Source organism: Lutra lutra, chromosome 18 (genome assembly GCF_902655055.1).
Source record: "Lutra lutra chromosome 18, mLutLut1.2, whole genome shotgun sequence".
Classification (NCBI taxonomy): Eukaryota; Metazoa; Chordata; class Mammalia; order Carnivora; family Mustelidae; genus Lutra; species Lutra lutra.
This window is the reverse complement of record NC_062295.1, coordinates 339,544-358,176: the sequence shown is the minus strand read 5'-3', so window position 1 is coordinate 358,176 and position 18,633 is coordinate 339,544. Positions and strand designations below refer to the sequence as shown.

At 53.7% G+C, this 18,633-nt stretch overlaps 1 protein-coding gene across 2 annotated transcripts; it reads right to left on the bottom strand.

Moving 5' to 3' along the window:
- Positions 1-2,696: 2,696 nt before the first annotated feature.
- Positions 2,697-17,405, bottom strand: DECR2 (2,4-dienoyl-CoA reductase 2). 2 transcript variants are annotated; one of them, XM_047714155.1, is made up of 9 exons: positions 17,149-17,403; positions 9,520-9,588; positions 8,324-8,375; positions 7,640-7,775; positions 6,085-6,209; positions 5,922-6,015; positions 5,612-5,716; positions 4,921-5,138; positions 2,697-3,836 (listed from the first exon to the last, which is right to left on the bottom strand). In XM_047714155.1, exons 1-8 carry the CDS (start codon positions 17,226-17,228, stop codon positions 4,921-4,923), a joined length of 879 nt encoding a protein of 292 aa, XP_047570111.1. In that variant the 5' UTR covers positions 17,229-17,403; the 3' UTR covers positions 2,697-3,836. The 2 variants fall into 2 exon arrangements, with proteins under 2 accessions (XP_047570111.1, XP_047570110.1); XM_047714154.1 differs by having other exon boundaries at positions 5,922-6,209; positions 17,149-17,405.
- Between the last annotated feature and the right edge of the window lie 1,228 nt (positions 17,406-18,633).

Sequence of the window (18,633 nt, the reverse complement as noted above, 5' to 3'; positions counted from 1 at the left end):
ATCTTCTCGCTCTTCCTGATTTACTCAGAGATCCCCCTGTACAGATGTCAAGGTAGAGAGAAGGTTGGAAGTCAGAGTCAGCAGTGCTCAGGGCTCAGTCCGCAGTCGGGTGCTAGGTCAAAGCAGGGACACGGTGCACCCTTGGCAGCTGGGGAGTGTCTGAGCGACAAGGTCTCCCTCAGCCTCTTCCACCCTTCCTGTGCCGTTGGGGTGGCCTCCCCCTGGCGGATGCCACCGCGCACAGGGCAGGAGAGACCCTCCGTCGGGGGGAGCAGACAAGGTGAACGACCGGAGCGACCGGAGATGGACACCAGGACAGCAATGCATAGCACAAGTCCGGCAGGGGGGACCAGCATTCGTGCTTGCGCCTTTCCAAGGTGACACAAAGGACAAAGCTAACACAGGCCAGCCGCGGTCAAATCTTACCAAGCTTCCATGAAACAGGAGGAGTACACAGAAACTCCCCCAAACTAGCCGTCCTTATTTCAGACAATTTTAAGGGTTCCTCGGCTCTCTGACAGACCAAGGCAAACACACCCAGCTGTCCAGGGCACCATACTGACGTCTCAGGGGCGACCGCGTGGTTCACGACGCCAGAGGCGGACAAGCTGGGAGGTGCTCGCTTATCCAATCAGCAGCTGAGGCCTGCCGCGCTTTTCAAACTGTGCATCTGGGAGAGGCTGGAGGACGGCAGCCTCCTGGTGGTGGCAGCCCTCTGCCTCGGCTGGGGTTTTCCGGGGCTCACCCGCTGAAGGGGGAGCTCAGGCTTGGAAGGCCTGTCGATCGGCTTCCGCAGCTCAGGTTTCAGAAAACTCTGACAATCGCCCTTCCTTTCAGAGAACCCGGCAGTCCCTCGGGGAATTTAGAGACGGCCTGTGTGAAAGGGGAGAAGCAGCTACTTTTCCGCCAGCCACCACGGAGCCAGAGTGCCCCGCTGGTCCCCTCGCCAGCCGTATCTGAGGCCCACCAGCCTCACCACCTGGCCCGGGGTGCCTCCGCTGGTGCCTGTGAGCAAGGAGCCCCAGCAGCTGCCCTAGACCCAAGGGACAGCTGGGCTGGTGCAGGAAACCAAACAGAGAGGACCTATCTCGCAGCCAGCAGAGCATCACAGGCAAGCCATTGTTTCTGGGCACTTCTGCAAGAGACTGGCATTTGATCTGGTAGCCTGAAAACGGCCATCAGAATGCGATTGGCTGATGGCCCCAGGAGAATGGAAAGGCAGAGGAAGGGCGATGCCCCCCCGCCCCCCGCTTGAGCTGGGATGTTCATCTCTTCTTCCCGGAGCTCCTGTCTCTCAGACCATTGGCCCCCAGTGGCTTTCCTACGTCTGCAGCTTGCAGACGGGAGATGGTGGGACTCCACAGTCATGGGAGCCAATCCTTATAACAAGCCTCTTCGTATCTACCCATCCATCTCCTGCTGGTTCCATTTCTCTGGAGAAGCTCACTGAGGCAGTCATTAAAGTCTGCTTTCCAGCCTCGGTCCTCCTGGAACAAAGCCACTGTGGGGTCCCAGAAGGCGGCCTTGCTTAACCAGACCCCTCGTGGGACCAGGTTTTTACCTCAACTGTGAGAGACCCAAGCTTCACAGGCACCACAGCATGTCCGGCACCGTGCCCCTGGCCACCCCCAGGGCCTTCCTCAGGGAAAGGTGGCAGCCCAGACAACAGCCTCTCTCTCTCACTGGCCAACCTCCCCAGTTAACCACTCTCTCTGCTTTGGTTTTCCACGCAGGAGCTTGAGAAGGACCCATTTGTCTGCCTTGCTGCTGGGCTCGATGCCCGTTCTGGTCTCCATGATAAGAAACACCTTTATTATTCTTATTTTTTTAGTGGGCTCCATGCCTAGCACGGAGCTCCACGTGGGACTTGAACTCAGGACCCTGAGATCAAGAGTTGGACGCCGAGTGACTGAGCCCCCCAGGCAACCCGTGAAGCACGTTTAAGTACCAAGGGCAGGGGACCCCCTCTGCCAGGTGGCTCTCAGCTGCCATCCTTCCCCGTGCATCTTGAAGGCAGGGAGGGTCTCTTTCCCAGAATGAAGGGCCTGGGACAGGGGACACGTGAGCATGGCGTCTGGGGCACGGGGTTCAGGCTCCTCCTCTAACGGCAACCACCCGGGGACAGACCACGACCTCGAGGGACCATGTAGCCCCCTTGGGGACCGGGCTGGTCGGAGCACACCCTGCCCCCCAGGGAAGCAGACAGCCTGGGCTCCACCTGGCGGGGGACGGGGGCTTCAAGGACTAGCTGGGAAGAGGTTTCTAAACTCAGAAAAAAGACGGGAAGGAAGCATCCCCATCTCGAAATGACTGGGTCACACTGGTGATTCCTTTAAAGCATCTTCCTTTTCCTTCTACAAACTTTCCCGAAGTCCAGTGAATTGTCTCACAGTAAAAAGAGTGTGTTTTAGGGACATGCTTTTTCTTTTAAGATTTTGTTTATTTAGGGACGCCTGGGTGGCTCAGTTGGTTGGACGACTGCCTTCGGCTCAGGTCATGATCCCGGAGTCCCGGGATCGAGTCCCGCATCGGGCTCCCAGCTCCATGGGGAGTCTGCTTCTCCCTCTGACCTTCTCCTAGCTCATGCTCTCTCTCACTGTCTCTCTCTCAAATAAATAAATAAAATCTTAAAAAAAAAAAAAAGATTTTGTTTATTTATTTGACAGAGAGAGAGATCACAAGTAGGCAGAGAGGCAGGCAGAGAGAGAGAGAGGAGGAAGCAGGTTCCCCGCTGAGCAGAGAGCCCGACTTGGGGCTCCATCCCAGGACCCTGGGACCATGACCTGAGCAGAAGGCAGAGGCTTTAGCCCACTGAGCCACCCAGGTGCCCCTAGGGACATGCATTTAATGGCACAACGCAAACTGGTGGTACAGATAGGGAGGAGGGTGCGCGTGCCCGGCCAGACCACAGCTCGGAGCGCCTCCCGTACAGCACCTCAGAGCTTCTAACAAACAGCACAGAAAACAAATCCTAGGGTCCAAGGGGTTCCCTTAGGTCCTGGCCTGAATGGCAAAGAGTGATCATCAAAGGAACAAATGAGAGGCTAGAATCTTCTGACCCCTCTGGCCGATGAGAGGGTGCTGGTGACAATGGCCAGAAGTCAGGCTAGAAAGTCAGGCCCTGAATGGCACGGGACTCGATCCCCTGGGATATCCCAGCAAAGGACAGACTCCAGGGCAGGTGGGGGGCATGTCCCCCCAGTCCACGTCACCGATGGCTGAGAGGGATGGGTGGCCCCCAGCCAGGGGACCCCATGGTAGTCCAACACCTTGGCGAGGTGATTCAGGATGCCAGGCCTGGGGCGGGAGGGATCAAACACGCTTCTCTAGCCTCCCTGGTCTGGCTTCCCCTTGTGGAGTAAGATCCCCAAGGGGAAGAGCAAGTGGGGGAAGACAGGGCCTGAAGCACCTTCCTTTCTGCAGACGGGCAGTAGGGCCACAGGGGCATAGGCAGGAAGACAACAAAGGCCTCCCAGGCTGAGGCGAGGCAGGGCAGTTGGGGGGACAGCCACAGACCGCAGGCCAGCTCCCGAGGGAGTTCCAGAACATCCCAGTGCCCCTGACAGACATCCACAGGGTGCAGGCCGGCGAGCAGGGGCCTCACTGCCTGATCACTCCCACCTGAGCGTGGGAGACGGGGCCGTGGGGGGGGAATGTGGACACAGCAGAGTTCCCAGAGGATGGGCCAGTGTCCGGCTGCAATGCTGCTGAGACTGTCCGGTGTGGCGGTGGGAGGCAGCCCTGCGAGGAGCACGGCAGGAGCCGTCCCAGAAGTCCTCGGGAGACGGTGGACCAGCTTCCTTCAGAACACTTCCTTTGCTTCAGGCATCCAGGGGCTGTCAGAAATGACGGCAGATGCCAAGGTCACAGGGGCAGACCGAGGGGCACCAGCTTCCGCCTCCTACACTCGCCCTGGACAGCACCCGAGGGGCCAGTCCAGAGTAGGAAGAATGCTGCGGGTCCCCCTCAGTGCCTGGAGACGGCGGCGGCAGCCGGGCCCCGTGTACCCCTGGGTGGCGGTGGTATGGGGAAAGTGGGGGACAGACACTGTCATCCCTTCTGCAGTCTCCCAGAGCTCCCCAAGATGAGTGTTCCTCATCCCAGTGACTAGGGGCCAGCCTGGGGCCCACCCCCTCCCGCTGCCTGGCCGCCCACATGCCAGGGGCCCTGAGAACGTGTCTGCGACCAAATCACAGGAGGCTTCCGAAGACGGGCTTCTCAGCATCACCTGTGTCTGTCAACAAACGCGCCTCCGGGAAACTGCTCCAACCACGGCTTCGTGGTGTGACCATATGCTGGGAGCCTCTGGGTGTCCCTCCATCACACCCACCCCAGAGACAGGACGGGAGCTGGTCACGGCCCTACAGTGCCTCTGCCACCAGCCCACACTGGGAACCCAAGAGGCTTGGGGGACAGAGGAGCTCAGAGACCCAACCACATCCTCAGCCTTCTTTCGAGGAACCCGCTGCTCAGAGAAGTAGGGTCCGCAGGCCTCACAGGCTGGCCCCGGCATGGGGTTAGGGGGAGAGAAGTGGAAGGTAGAGAGCAATGGCAACCCCCCTTCCTCACGGCCCAGCAGGCTCCACTAGTGACAGCTCCACAGGTCACTAGTGGAGCTCCCAAAGAGAGGGGTTCCCATCCCCAGCAGGCAAGCCATGCCTGTCCTGATTTTCAGGGAGACCTGAGGTCTGGGGTGCAGCTCCATTGGGCTGGGCCCCTCCCCAGCCCTGCCCTACATACAGTTTGGTCTGTTGGGGTAGCCAAAACCCAAAAGTGCCCAAAACAGTTCTAAAAATATACCCAAGGGATTCAGGGGAGACACATCAGGGCCCAAAACAGTGAACGTCAGCCCGTGGATGGGAGTTTCAGGATGGGGCCCAGGGACAGAGTGACCCCCCGAAGGTGAGGGCAGCACATCACCTAGAGCTTAGCAGAGAAGGACACGAAATCTGCCAGCAACTTGAGGTCGTTGGGGAATGTCAGCCATGCCCCGCCGTCAACCACCAGCACGGCGCCTGTCACGTAGGATGCCAAAGGGCTGGCCAGGAACAGTGCACTGTGGGCGACCTCTGTCTTGTTGCCCAGCCTCTGCAGGGGGATGGCCAGAGTCTTTGTGCCGACACTGGCCTGGGAACTGACTGTAAGGGCAGGAGGAGGCTTAGGCCCATGAGCCCTAGGCCCCAAGCCCTCCACTCTCCTCTGCCCAGCTCTCCCTAAAGCACACGCAGGAGCACTGGGGGCACGGTTAGCCCTACCCCAGCAGAGCGGGAAGGCAAGGTCTGGCCACGTCCACGGGGCCAGCACATGGCTCTGACGTGTACTCTGTCAAGGTCTAGAAGCCCTAATGGGTGCCCCCCTTTGTGTCTGGCTCATGTATCGAGGCCAGAGGCTCTGCGGCCTCTATCTCCAAGGAGCAGCTGCCCACATCTGGCCAACCACTAGTCTCTCACAGGCGTGCTCCCTAAGAACGGCCAAGACTTGGCTTGAAGACCACCTCTTTGCTGGCCCTGGGAGCCATGAGGAAGTGGTCCTTTACTTGGGCCTGTCCCAGCCGGGTGGGAGAGGGTCCCATGGAGGCACTGTGGGGCACGGGGCTCCCCAAGGGGCTTACCCAGCCGCCGGAAGCCCTCTGTGCCACTGATGGGGCCGGGGGCGAGGCTGTTGACACGGATGTTCTGGGGACCCCACTCCACAGCCAAGTGCCGTGTCATCGCATCTGCAGAGAAGACAGGCAGGCATGAGGGGAGACACAGGGCTGTTCCACTTTCTGGGATGGCTCAGCTGCGAGCTGGGGCTCAGGGCCACACCGCTCCACTGCCCACCGCTGGGCCTAGCTTCACTAGGACACTACTGGCTTCCAGGGACAGGCAGGGGAGGGACCCAAGGGAGCCCAGGCAAGCAGAGCAGGGGGGTGCCCGTACCCACAGCCGCCTTGGCCGAGCCTGCATGCACTTGAAGCACCTGTCCCCGGGCCCCCAGGGTTGCAGTGATGTTCACGATCACCCCTCCATGGTCCTGTAACAAAGGGGCACGCAGTGAGTGGATGGCCAGAGGATACGGCTCCCGGGCAGAAGGGACACTCACCCTGAAGAACTTCTCATAAAGCACACGAGATGCGTTGAAGGTGCCCAAGGTGTCGATGTCCATCACGGTCTTGAAGGCGTTGAAGGACAGCGCGCTGGCGGGGCACAGGAAGTTTCCAGCTGCACCTGCAGGGCGCAAGACAGCGGCTGGCGTCTGGGCCCCGGGCAGTTAGGACACATGCGCCCTCAGGGTGGTCCAGGCTGGACAGGGAAGGGGAGCCTGAGCACTTGGGTAACCTCTTGAAGGACGGGGCAGGATGGGTATCATGGGTTGAATTAAGTCCCTCAGAAACACATGCTGAGGGGGTGCCCGGGGCGCCCGGTCGATTAAGCATCTGACTCGATTTCAGCTCAGTTGTGAGACTGAGCCCCGGGTCGGGCTCTGCATGGAGCATGGAGCCTCCCTAAGACTCTCTCTCCTCCCTACGTCTAAAAATAATAATAATAATAACAACAATAATAATAATAACAATAATAATAATACTAGTGATAGGAGAGGAAAGTCTGCTTCTCCCTGTCCCTCAGCTCCTCTCCCTGCTCATGCGCGCACGCTCCCTCGCTCTCGTCAATAAATAAAATCTTTAAACAACAAGTTTTTACACACATGCTAAAATTCAAATCCCTGGTGTGTGTGAATGTGACCTTATTTGGAAATAGGATCTTTGCAGACGCAATCGAGTCAAAAGAGGTCACCCAGGGTCAGGGGCCTAAATCCAAGGCCTCGTTTCCTCCTAAGAAAAGCAGAAAAGACACAGAGACGCATGGGGGAGGCCACGCAGAGAGGCCCCAAGCCAAGGGGCGCTGAGGACTGCCAGCAACACCAGAAGCTGAGAGGAAGGCCCAGGACAGACCCTGCCCGGGACCCTCCAACACCCTGGTTTTGGATTTGTTCCCTCACAAGAATGAGAGAACATGTTTCTCCCGTTTTAAGCTATTCAGCTCATGGTGCCTTGTTAGCTGCAGGAAACCAACACACCCTATGATTTTAAAAGGGAATTTCAGGGCGCCTGAGTGGCTCAGTGGGTTAAACCACTGCCTTCGGCTCAGGTCATGGTCTCGGGGTCCTGGGATCGAGCCCCACGTTGGGCTCTCTGTTCCACAGGGAGCCTGCTTCCCCCTCTCTGCCTGCCTCTCTGCCTGCTTGTGATCTCTCTGTCAAATAAATAAATAAAATCTTAAAAAAAAAAGGGAATTTCAGCAAAGAGTGAACCTTGGTGGTTAGTAGCATGGACCGCACTGGGACATCAACTCCAGCGGACGCGAGCTGCCCACACCAGGGGCGCTGTGTGCGGACACGTGGAATTCTAGGTACCAGCTGCTCTAGTTCCCTGTAAATCTAAAACTCGACTTAACAAATTGTCCATTTCTTTTCTTTTCAAAGGGAGAATTCTGGGCCATGAGAGTGCTCTGACTCCTAGGATCTCCACTTGGGCCGTGACCGCACTGACCCGGACCGAGCCTGGGACCTGGAACAGGAGTTCTGAGGCCCCTGAGCAGGGAGGTCTGGTACTGCCCACCCATGAGGAGCCCCTGGGTGTCACCCAGCAGCCACTCACAGTTGACAAGAATGTCGATCTTCCCAAACTCCCTCAGTGCCTGGTCCACAGCAGCTGTGATGGCAGGGAGAGCCCGAACGTCCAGAGATAAAGGGAGGCACCGCTGGCCGGTGGCAGCAGCCAGCTTTCTGGCAGCCTAGAAGCCAGACAGAAAGAGAGGTGGGCAGCAGCCCAGTGGCTTCTGAACCTGATGAGGGTGATGTGGACAGATGATGCTGGAAAGCCAGGGTTTGCTGCTGGACCCCACTTTGGGAAGGCATAGCTGGCAAGTGGCCACTCTGTGGGGCCACTCTCTTCCCCTGTCTGTGGGATTCTCCTTCCCTATTATCCTCCAGGCCACTGGTCCTGGTCATGGGTCAACGGCAGCTCCAGGTGACATCTGGACCCTGCCCAGAGACCAGCTGTGGCAGCAGCGAGAGTCTCCTCCCAGGTGGATGTGACAGGCAAACCACCCTCAAAACCTGTATGGGCTGAGAGCCCTCTCAGAGCCACAGAACTACCCGCCCAACCACAGAGCCTCCTCCCAACAAGGAGACATTGTAAGAATCTGGGGTATCCTTGGGAGGCACTTGCACCGAAGCTGCCTGTTTGCTGAGGGAGCAGGTTTTGGTGTCACCATCTTCTGGGCCTCAGGACCTCCCAGAGCCACCCATGGATGTGGTGGACACAGGAGAGACCCCTCACCTTCGACACTCTTGGAAGGCTTCTGCTGGCGATGACTGTGTGGCAACCATGCCTGCAAAGCCAGAGGGCAGGCGTGAGGGGGGGGCAAGGTGCCGGAGGGCAGGCGTGAGGGCACCAAGGTGCCAGGGACACACCCCGGTGGCCTCGCAACCACTGCTCTAGGTGGAGCTCCTTTCCCCCAGGGATCTCAGGCTGAAGCACCAGCCCAGGGCCAAAAGCACAGCCTGCAGAGAGCACAGGGGCTTGAGCAAAGCTGAGTGGTGCCCACCCTGGGGTCTGCTGTCTGGGTCTCTCTGGCATGGGGTAGCCCAGCCCCACAGAGCTGTGGGCCCTGCCCCCAGCAGCATCTGCACAGTGCTGCAGCAGCTGGGAGCCTCAGATGCACAGCCCAGGCGTCTGCATGCGGCCTGCTGGGTTCCCCTGGCCTCTCGCTGAGGTTGGAGTGAAGGACAGGGAGGGCCCATTCTGAGGCCAGGGTACCCTCCCTGCCTCACCTCCTGACAAAGTCAGTCTCACAGGAAGGCCAGTAGCTACCACCTGCTAAGCAGATCCCACCTAACCCAAGAAATGACCCTCAGCACAGCTGGCCACACTCTACTCAGAGAAGCAACATGCACAAAGCCACCAGCTTGGAAAATGAATTCACCTGCGACGGATGAATCCCCACATCTCATCTACTGAGACCCACCCCTCTGGCATGAAAAGTGGGGGCTTGGAGAAAACTGGGAAGGGATCCCTAGGATATCAACAGGCTTTCTCTTTCCCCCAACCCAATCTAACTCTGGCCCTTTCCTGGGTGGGGGTCACAAGCGGATGACATGGACATAAGCTCACAAATCTCATGTCTCAAGGGACACTGTGCTCTGCCTATTGCTGGGGTCAACTTGGCTCACCCCAACCCCAGCTTGGCAAAACCCCAGGGAGCCTGGCAGTAGAGTTACCGTTGAACCCTTCCTCTTTGTACAAGTGGGGTGCTGGGGCCAGAGCCCTAGTCTCAGCTAATCTCTAGGAGGAGAGCACAGAGTCCTGCCTCCTCCGGGAAAGCATGTGGCCCCATTCAGATGCTCTCTGATAGCCTGTTGCTTGGAGCAGCTCCTGCTGCCCAGGAGCGTCTTGCCCAGGGTCCAGCAGAGCCCATGCAAGGCGGAGTGAGTTTCAGGGGTAGGAGAACACAGAGGACACAGAGGAGAGCTCACCGCATAAAAATCTCAGCAATCCGGAACCCGATCCCAGAGCCACCACCTGTGATGAAGGCCACTTTGTCCCTAAGAAAACAGAAGGCACTTTAAAGAGACAGATCCCAGGGGGCTTGGGTGGCTCAGTGGGTTAAAGCCTCTGCCTTCGGCTCAGGTCATGATCTCAGGGTCCTGGGATGGAGCCCGGCGTCGGGCTCTCTGCTCATTGGGGAGCCTGCTTCCCCCTCTCTCTCTGCCTGCCTCTCTGCCTACTTGTGATCTCTGTCTGTCTAATAAATAAATAAAATCTTTTAAAAAATTAAAAATAAAAAAATAAAGAGATAGATCCCTACTTTTCTAATAAATAGACCAAAATACACACAGGGTCCAGTGTATTGCTCAGCTCTCTACACCTGTCTGATTATATTCTCTCTCTTTCTCCCTCTTTTTTTGATTTTGGGTCTCTTGATTTATTTAATGTATATTTCTCGGAGATCACTCTTGGCATTTTAGCATTTTGTTTTCTCCTTCATCTATTCTTCTCTGGACAGAAAAACAAGACAGAAAAACTCACCTCAAAAAAGAGAACAAGAGGCAGTGCTGACTGCCAGGACCTAATCAGCGTGGGCATCAGTAAGACACCAGAATGAGCATTCAGAATAGCAACTGTAAAGATACTAGGTAGGCTTAAAACAAGTGAAGATACTACAGAATCCCTTTCTGGAGAAATGAAAGAACTAAAATCTAAACAAGTCAAAATAAAAAAGGCTATTAATGAGATGCAACCAAAAATGGAGGCTCTAACTGCTAGGATAAATGAGGCAGAGGAGAGAATCAGGGATGCAGAAGACAAAATGATGGCGAACACAGGAACTGAGAAAAAGAGATAAACAGCTACTGGACCACAAAGGGAGAATCTGAGAGGTAAGTCATACCATAAAGCAAAACAATATTGGAATAATTGGGATCCCAGATGAAGAAGAATGAGAGAGGTATAGAAGGTATATCGGAGCAAATTATAGCTCCCAATGTCCCAATCTTACAAAGGAAACCAACATTCAAGTCCAGGAGGCCGGGAAGCCCTCCCTCAAAATCAATAAAAGGAAGTCAACATCTGTGGAAAGCAGCTCAAGACAAGAGGGAGAAACCTACAAGGGTAGAAACATTAGATTGGCAGCAGACCTGTCCACAGAGACCTGGCAGGCCAGAAAGGACTGGCATGACTTATTCAGGGGTAAATGAGAAAAATACACAGCCAAGAATACTTTATCCAGCTAGGCTGTCATTCAGCATAGAAGTTGTGATCAAAACCTTCTTGGACAAACAGAAACTAAAAGAATTTATAATCACCAAACCAGCCTTACAAGAAATATTAAAGAGGACCCTTTGAGCAAAGGGAGAGCTCAAAAGTAACAAAGACCAGAAAGGAACAGAGACAAATACAGGAACAGCAACTGTACAAGTAATACAATGGTACTGAAGTCGTCTCTTTCAATAATCACTCTGAATGTAAATGGACTAAATGCTCCAATCAAAAGGGGATATCAGACTGAATAAAGAAAAAAAAAAAGAGAAAAACCCGCAAGACCCGTCCATATGCTGTCTATAAGACACTCATTTTAGACCCAAAGACACCTCCAGATTGAAAGTGAGGGGGTGGGAAACAATTTACCATGCTAATGGACCTCAAAAGAAAGCTGGGGTACCAATCTTTCTATCAGATAAATTAGATTCTAAGCCAAAAACTATAATGATAGATGAGGAAGGACACTGTATCATGCTTAAAGGGTCTGTCCAACAAGAAGATCTAACAAATGTAAATATTTATGCCCCTAACATGGGAGCAGCTAATGATATAAACCAATTAATAACAAAATTAAAGAAACATATTGATAGCAATATAATAATAGTAGGAGACTTTAACACCCCCTCACTGTAATGAACAGATCATCTAATCAGAAGATCAACCAGGAAACAAGGGCTTTAAATCACACATTTGGACCAGATGGACATCATAGATACATTCAGAGCATTCCGTCCCAAACAGCAGAATACACATTCTTCTCTAGTGCACATGGAACATTCTCCAGAATAGATCATGTCCTGGGTCATAAATCAGGTCTCAACTGGTACCAAAAGACTGGGATCATTCCCTGCATATTTTCAGACCACAATGCTCTGAAGCTGGAACTCAATCACAAGAGGAAATTTGGAAAGAACTCAAATCCATGGAGGCTAAAGCGCATCCTACTGAAGAATGAATGGGTCAACCAGGAAATTAAAGAAAAACTGAAAAATTCAAGGAAACAAATGAAAATGAAAACACAACTGTTCAAAACCTTTGCCATACAGCAAAGGCAGTCCCAAGAAGAAAATATATAGTGATACAAGCCTTTCTCAAGAAACAGGAAAGATCTCAAATACACTACCTAACCCTACACCTAAAGGAGCTGGAGAAAAGAACAGCAAATAAAGCCTAAAGCCAGCAAGAGAAGAGAAATAATAAAGATCAGAACTGAAATCAATGAAATAGAAACCAAAAGAACAGTAGAACAAATCAACGAAACCAGTTCTTTGGGAAACCAAAGAACCAGTTCTTTGAAAGAATTAAAAGACTGAATAGCCCCTGGCCAGACTTGTCAACAAGAAAAGAGAAAGGACCCAAATAAATGAAATCATGAATGAAAAAGGAGAGATCACACCCAGCACCGAAGAAATACAAACAATTATAAGAACATATTATGAGCAACTATACGCCAACATATTAGTCAATGTGGAAGAGATGGATGCATTCCCAGAAACAGAAACAACCAAAACTGAACCGGGAAGAAAAGGAAACCTGAAGAAGCCCACAGTCAGCAGGGAAATTGAAGCAGTCATCCAAACCCCCCCAGGAGGGGCGCCTGGCTGGCTCAGTGGGTTAAGCCTCTGCCTTCGGCTCAAGTCATGATCTCAGGGTCCTGGGATTGAACCCTGCATCAGGTTCTCTGCTCGGCGGGGAGACTGCTTCCCCCTCTCTCTCTGTCAAATAAATAAATAAAAAATCTTTATAAAAAAATAAATAAAAGGATAATTCACCACGACCAACTGGGATTTATTCCAGGGCTGCAAGGTTGGTTCAACATCTGCAAATCAATCAAGTGATACAACACATTAATAAAAGAAAGAACAAGAACCACATGATACTCTCAATAGATGCTGAAAAAGCATTTGACAAAGTCCAGCATCCCTTCCTGATCAAATATCTTCACAGTGTAAGGATCGAGGGCACATACCTCAATATCATCAAAGCCATCTATGAAAAACCCACAGCGAATATCACTCTCAATGGGGAAAAACTGAGAGCTTTTTCCTCTAAGGTCAGGAACACAGCAGGGATGTCCACTATGACCCCTGCTGTTCAACACTGTACTAGAAGTCCCAGCCTCAGCAATTAGACAACAAAAAGAAATGAAAGGCATCCAAATCAGCAAAGAAGAAGTCAAACTCTCACTATTCGCAGATGATATGATACTCTATGTGGAAAACCCAAAAGACTCCACTCCAAATCTGTTAGAACTTGTACAGGAATTCAGTAAAGTGTCAGGATATAAAATCAATGCACAGAAATCAGTTGCATTTGTCTACAGCAACAATGCAACAGAGAAAAAGAAATTAAGGAGTCAATTCCATTTACAATTGTACCCAAAAACCATAAGATACCTAGGAATAAATCTTACCAAAGAGGCAAAGAGTCTGTACTCAGAAAACTATAAGGTACTCTTAAAGAAATTGAGGAAGACACCAAGAAATGGAAAAACGTTCCACACTCATGAACTGGAAGAACAAATATTGTGAAAATGTTGATGCTACCTAAACCAGTCTACACATTTAATGCAATCCCTATCAAAATCCCATCCATTTTTTTCAAAGAAATGGAACAAATAACCCTAAAATTTATATGGAATCAGAAAAGACCTCGAATAGCGAGAGGAATGTTGACAAAGAAAACCAAAGTCAGTGGCATCACAATTCCAGACCTCAAGCTCTATTACAAAGCTGTCATCATCAAGACAGCATGGTACTGGCACATAAACAGACACACAATCAATGGAACAGAACAGAGAGCCCAGAAGTGGACCCTGAACTCTGTGGTCAACTAATCTTTAACAAAGCAGGAAAGAATGTCCAATGGAAAAAAGACAAGTCTCTTTGACAAAAGGTGCTGGGAAAATTGGACAGCCACATGCAGAAGAATGAAACTGGACCATTTCCTTACACCACACGCAAAAACAGACTCAAAATGGATGAAAGACCTCGGTGTGAGACAGACACCCATCAAAATCCTTGAGGAGAACACAGGCAGCAACCTCTTCGACCTCAGCCGCAGCAACTTCTTCCTAGAAACATCGCCAAAGGCAAGGGAAGCAAGGGCCAAAATGAACTACTGGGACTTCTTCAAGATCAAAAGCTTTTAGACACCAAAGAAAAACAGTTAAAAAAAAAAAAAACCAAAAAAAAAAAACCAAAGACAACCGACAAAACAGGAGGAGATATTTGCAAACGTCTTTTTTTTTAAGATTTTATTTATTTGACAGCGAGATCACAAGTAGGCAGAGAGGCAGGCTCCCCGCTGAGCAGAGAGCCCGATGTAGGGCTCAATCCCAGGACCCTAAATTCATGACCTGAGCCGAAGGCAGAGGCTTATCCCACTGAGCCACCCAGGAGCCCCAATATTTGCAATCGTCTTATCAGATAAAGGGTTAGTATCCAGAATCTATAAAGAACTTATCGCAGATGCCGAGGTGCTTCCATTGGTTAAGCAACTGCCTTTGCTCAGGTAATGATCCCAGAGTCCTGGGACTGAGCCTGGCAGGCATCACACTCCTTGCTCAGCAGAGAGTCTGCTTCTCCCTCTGCTGGCCACTCACCCTGCTCGTGCACTCGCACTCTCTCTCCAACAATTTAAAAAAAAAGAAGAAAGAAAGAAACTAACCCTAAGAACAAATAATCCAACCAAGAAATAGGCAGAAAACACGAACAGACATTTCTCTACAGAAGACAAATGCTTAACAGGCATGAGAAAATGCTCCACATCACTCGCCATCAGAGAAATACAAACCAAAACCACCACGAAACGATATCCCACACCAGTCAGAATGGCTAAAATTAGCAAATCAAGAAATGACAGATGCTGGAGAGGATGCAGAGAAAGGGGAACCCTCCTACACTGTTGGTGGGAACGCAGGCTGGTGCAGCCACTCTGGAAAACAGCATGGAGCTTCCTCAAAAGGTGAAAAAACAGAGTTATCCTACGACCCAGCAATTGCACTCCTGGATATTTACCCCCAAAATACAAATGTAGTGATCTGAAGGGGCACCTCCTTCCCAGTGTTTATAGCAGCAATGTCCACAATAGCCAAAGTATGGAAAGAGCCCAGATGTCCACATACACAGAATGGAATATTACACAGCCATCAAAAAATTAAATCCCTATGTCATTAATTACCATAAATATAAGTAGCATAATATTCCACTAAAAAAAAAAGACTTCAAAAAAAAAATAAAATAAAGGGGGGCACCTGGGTGGCTCAGTGGGTTAAAGCTTCCGCCTTCGGCTCAGGTCATGATCTCAGGGTCCTGGGATCCAGCCCCGAATCGGGCTCTCTGCTCAGCAGGGGGCCTGCTTCCTCCTCTCTCTGCCTGCTGCTCTGCCTGCTTGTGATCTCTCCCTCTCTGTCAAATAAATAAATAAAATCTTTTTTTTTTTTAATTTTTTTTTTAAGATTTTATTTATTTATTTGACACAAAGAGATCACAAATAGAGAGGCAGGCAGAGAGAGAGGAAGGGAAGCAGGCTCCCTGCTGAGCAGAGAGCCCGATGCGGGACTCAATCCCAGGACCCTGAGATCATGACCTGAGCCGAAGGCAGCGGCTTAACCCACTGAGCCACCCAGGTGCCCAATAAATAAAATCTTAAAAAAAAAAAAAAGACTTCCAGGGCACCTGGGTGGCTCAGTTGGTTAAGCAACTGCCTTCAGCTCAGGTCATGATCCTGGGGTCCTGGGATCAAGGCCTGAGTTAGACTCCCTGCTCCTTGGGAAGCCTGCTTCTCCCTCTCCCTCTGCCAGCTGCTCCCCTTGCTTGTGTGCTGCATCAAGTAAATAAATAAATAATCTAAAAAATAAAAATAAAAAAACAAAGACTTCCGTGCTGGTTTGAAATACATGGGGCGCCTGGGTGGCTCAGTCCGTTAAGCTTCTGACTCTTGATTTTGGCTCAGGTCATGATCTCAGGGTTGTGTGTGGGGAGTATGCACGAGATTCTCTCCTTTTCCTTCTGCCTGCCCCACCCCTGTTCATGCATGCACACACACGCGTGTGTGCACACTCTCTAAAATAAATCAATCTTTAAAATACATGTGTATATTTAATAATAAAAAATTGAAATCTTGGGGCACCTGGGTGGCTCAGAGGGTTAAGCCTCTGCCTTTGGCTCAGGTCATGATCTTACGGTCCTGGGATCTAGCCCCACATCGTGCTCTGCTCAGCAGGGAGAATCCTTCCCCTCCTCTCTCTCGGCCTGGCTCTCTGCCTACTTGTGATCTCTGTCAAATAAATAAGTAAAATCTTTAAAAAAAGAAAAAGAAATCTTGCTATTTGCAACAACGTGGATGGAAATAGATAGTATTACGGTAAGTGAAGTAAGTCCGTCAAAGATAATGACCATATGATCTCACTAACAGGTAGAATTTAAGAAACAAAACAGGATCATGGGGAAGAGAAGGAAAAATAGAACAAGAGAAAATCGGAGAGAGAGACAACCCCTGAGATCCTCTTAACTATAGTAAAGAAACTGAGGGCTGCTGGAGGGGAGGGTGGTGGGCGGACGGGGCATCCGGACGATGGACAGAGAAGGCAGATGATTCGGTGAGCACTGGGAGTTTTATGAGACTGAACGCTGATCCCTACCTCTGAAACCAATAATACACTCTGTGTTCACTAACTGAACTTAAATTTGAAAAGATAAATTACTCGAAATTTTTTTTAAAAATTTAAATTTAAAATTTAAGAAAATAAAAAGGAACAGTCAGAATAAAAATCTCGAAATTAAAAGAGAGAGAGCGTGAGCGATCCCTGCAGACTCGGGGCGGGAGGAAGCTCTTGACCGTCCAAGCGCACTCCCACCGGCGGAGCTGCTGGCCAGGAACACGGTGAGGCTGTAAGGCGGCTCGACGCTCCTTCCTCAGGCCCGCATCCCCCAGCTTCTGGGTCTCCGTGGAAAACGGTCTCATCGCGAGCAGCTCCGCTCAGAGAGTTCCGAGCTACCGGGTGCCTGAGGGCTCGCGCGGAGCCGAGACTGCGTCCCGGTCCCGGGTTCAAGCCCGCGCGGGGCACGGAGCCTGCCCGAAACGCGTCATCAATTCCTCCGCAGAGCGCGGCTCCGAAGACAGACGAGCGCCCCGCCACGGGTCCTGAGCCCCCGGCCCAGGACCGCCGCCCGGAGCCCCCCGCCCAGGACCGCCGCCCGGAGACCCTGACCCCAGACACGGACGCAGCCGACAGAGCGAAGCGGCGCAGAGCACCTGCGTCCCTACGCCCCGCGGCGCCCGCGCCACCTCCGCAGAGGCCGCACCGGCCCCCGTCCCGGGACCCCCACCCCCGCCCTCACCGGAGCAGGTCGGGGCAGAAGCGATGGCGGTACTCAGGGAGACACTCGTCCTCGCTGACGTCGGGCGGCGGCTGGGCCATGGCGCTCGGTGCGCGCGGAGGGCCACGAGGACGGCTGGGACCGGCCGGGTCGGGAATCCGAGCGCCTCCGACACCCGCCACGCTCGCCGGCCGTCAGCCCCAACAACAGCGGGGTACCGAAGTCCAGGGGGCGGCCCTCAGCCTCCGACGGCTCCGCCCGCCCCGCCCCCAGCCACCGCCTCTTCCGCCCAGGACGCCCCGCCCATGGAGCCCGACAGCACCGCCCCCAGCCACCTCCTCTTCCACCCAGGACGCCCCGCCCCCAGCGCCCGACGGCACCGCCCACCTCGCCCCCAGCCACCTCCTCTTCCGCCCATGACGCCCCGCCCACGGCGCCCGACGGCCCCGCCCGCCCCGCCCCCAGCCTCCTCCTCTGCCGCCCAGGACGCCCCGCCCACGGCGCCCGACGGCCCCGCCCGCCCCGCCCCCAGTCACCTCCTCTTCCACCCAGGACGGCCCGCCCACAGCCACCTCCTCTTCCGCCCAGGACGCCCCGCCCACGGTGCCTAACTACCCCGCCAGTCCCACCCACATCCCCTTCCTCTTCCGCCCAGGGCCCCCGTCCACGGCGTCCGAAGGCCCCGCCTACAGACCCCTCCTGTTCCTCCCCGGACGCTCCGATAGCACCGCCTACAGGCACCTCCTCTTCCGCCCAGGACGTCCCGCCACAGCCACCTCCGCTTCCGCTCAGGACCTCCTCGCCGAGGGCGCCCGAAGACAATCCCGCCCGTAGCTGCCTCCTGTTCATCCTAGGACACTCCGCTAGCCCCGCCCACAGCTGCCTCCAGCTCCTCCCAGGACGCCGGCCGCCACGGACGCCCCGCCCACAGCCACCGCTTCCATTCCCCAACCCTGACCGCCCCGCCAGCCCCGTCCGTAGCCTCCTCTCTTCCTCCCATGACTCCCCGCCCACAGCCGCCTTAAGGGCCCCCGCCAGCCCCGCCCACAGCCGCCTCCCGTTCCTCCCGTGACGCCGCTCCCACCGAGGCCGACCGCCTGCTAGCCGCGCCCACAGCGGCCGTGGCTCCTCCCAGGATCTTTCGCTCTCCGCGGCGGCGCGGCCTGCGAGCACGGGAGGTGGGTGGCGACGCGCGCAGGCGCAGGGTGGCGGGTGAGTCCCCAAGGCGGGGACCGCTTGAGCGGGCTACGGGACTTAGTGCGTCCGAGTCTCTGACAAGCTTCGGTGTCAGTTCGGTGCTGGGAGCCAGCGGGGCACGGGGACACTAGGTTCCCGGCTTAAGGTGGCGCCCTCGCGCGCCCGCTCTGCACGTAAGACACCTGGTCGCGGCGCCTGCGCGGCTCACTGGGTTAAGCGACTGCCTTGGGTTCCGGTCGTGGTCCGAGTCCTGGGACGGAGCGCCGCGTCGGGCCACCCGTTCCGCCCGGAGTCTGCTTCTCCCTCTGA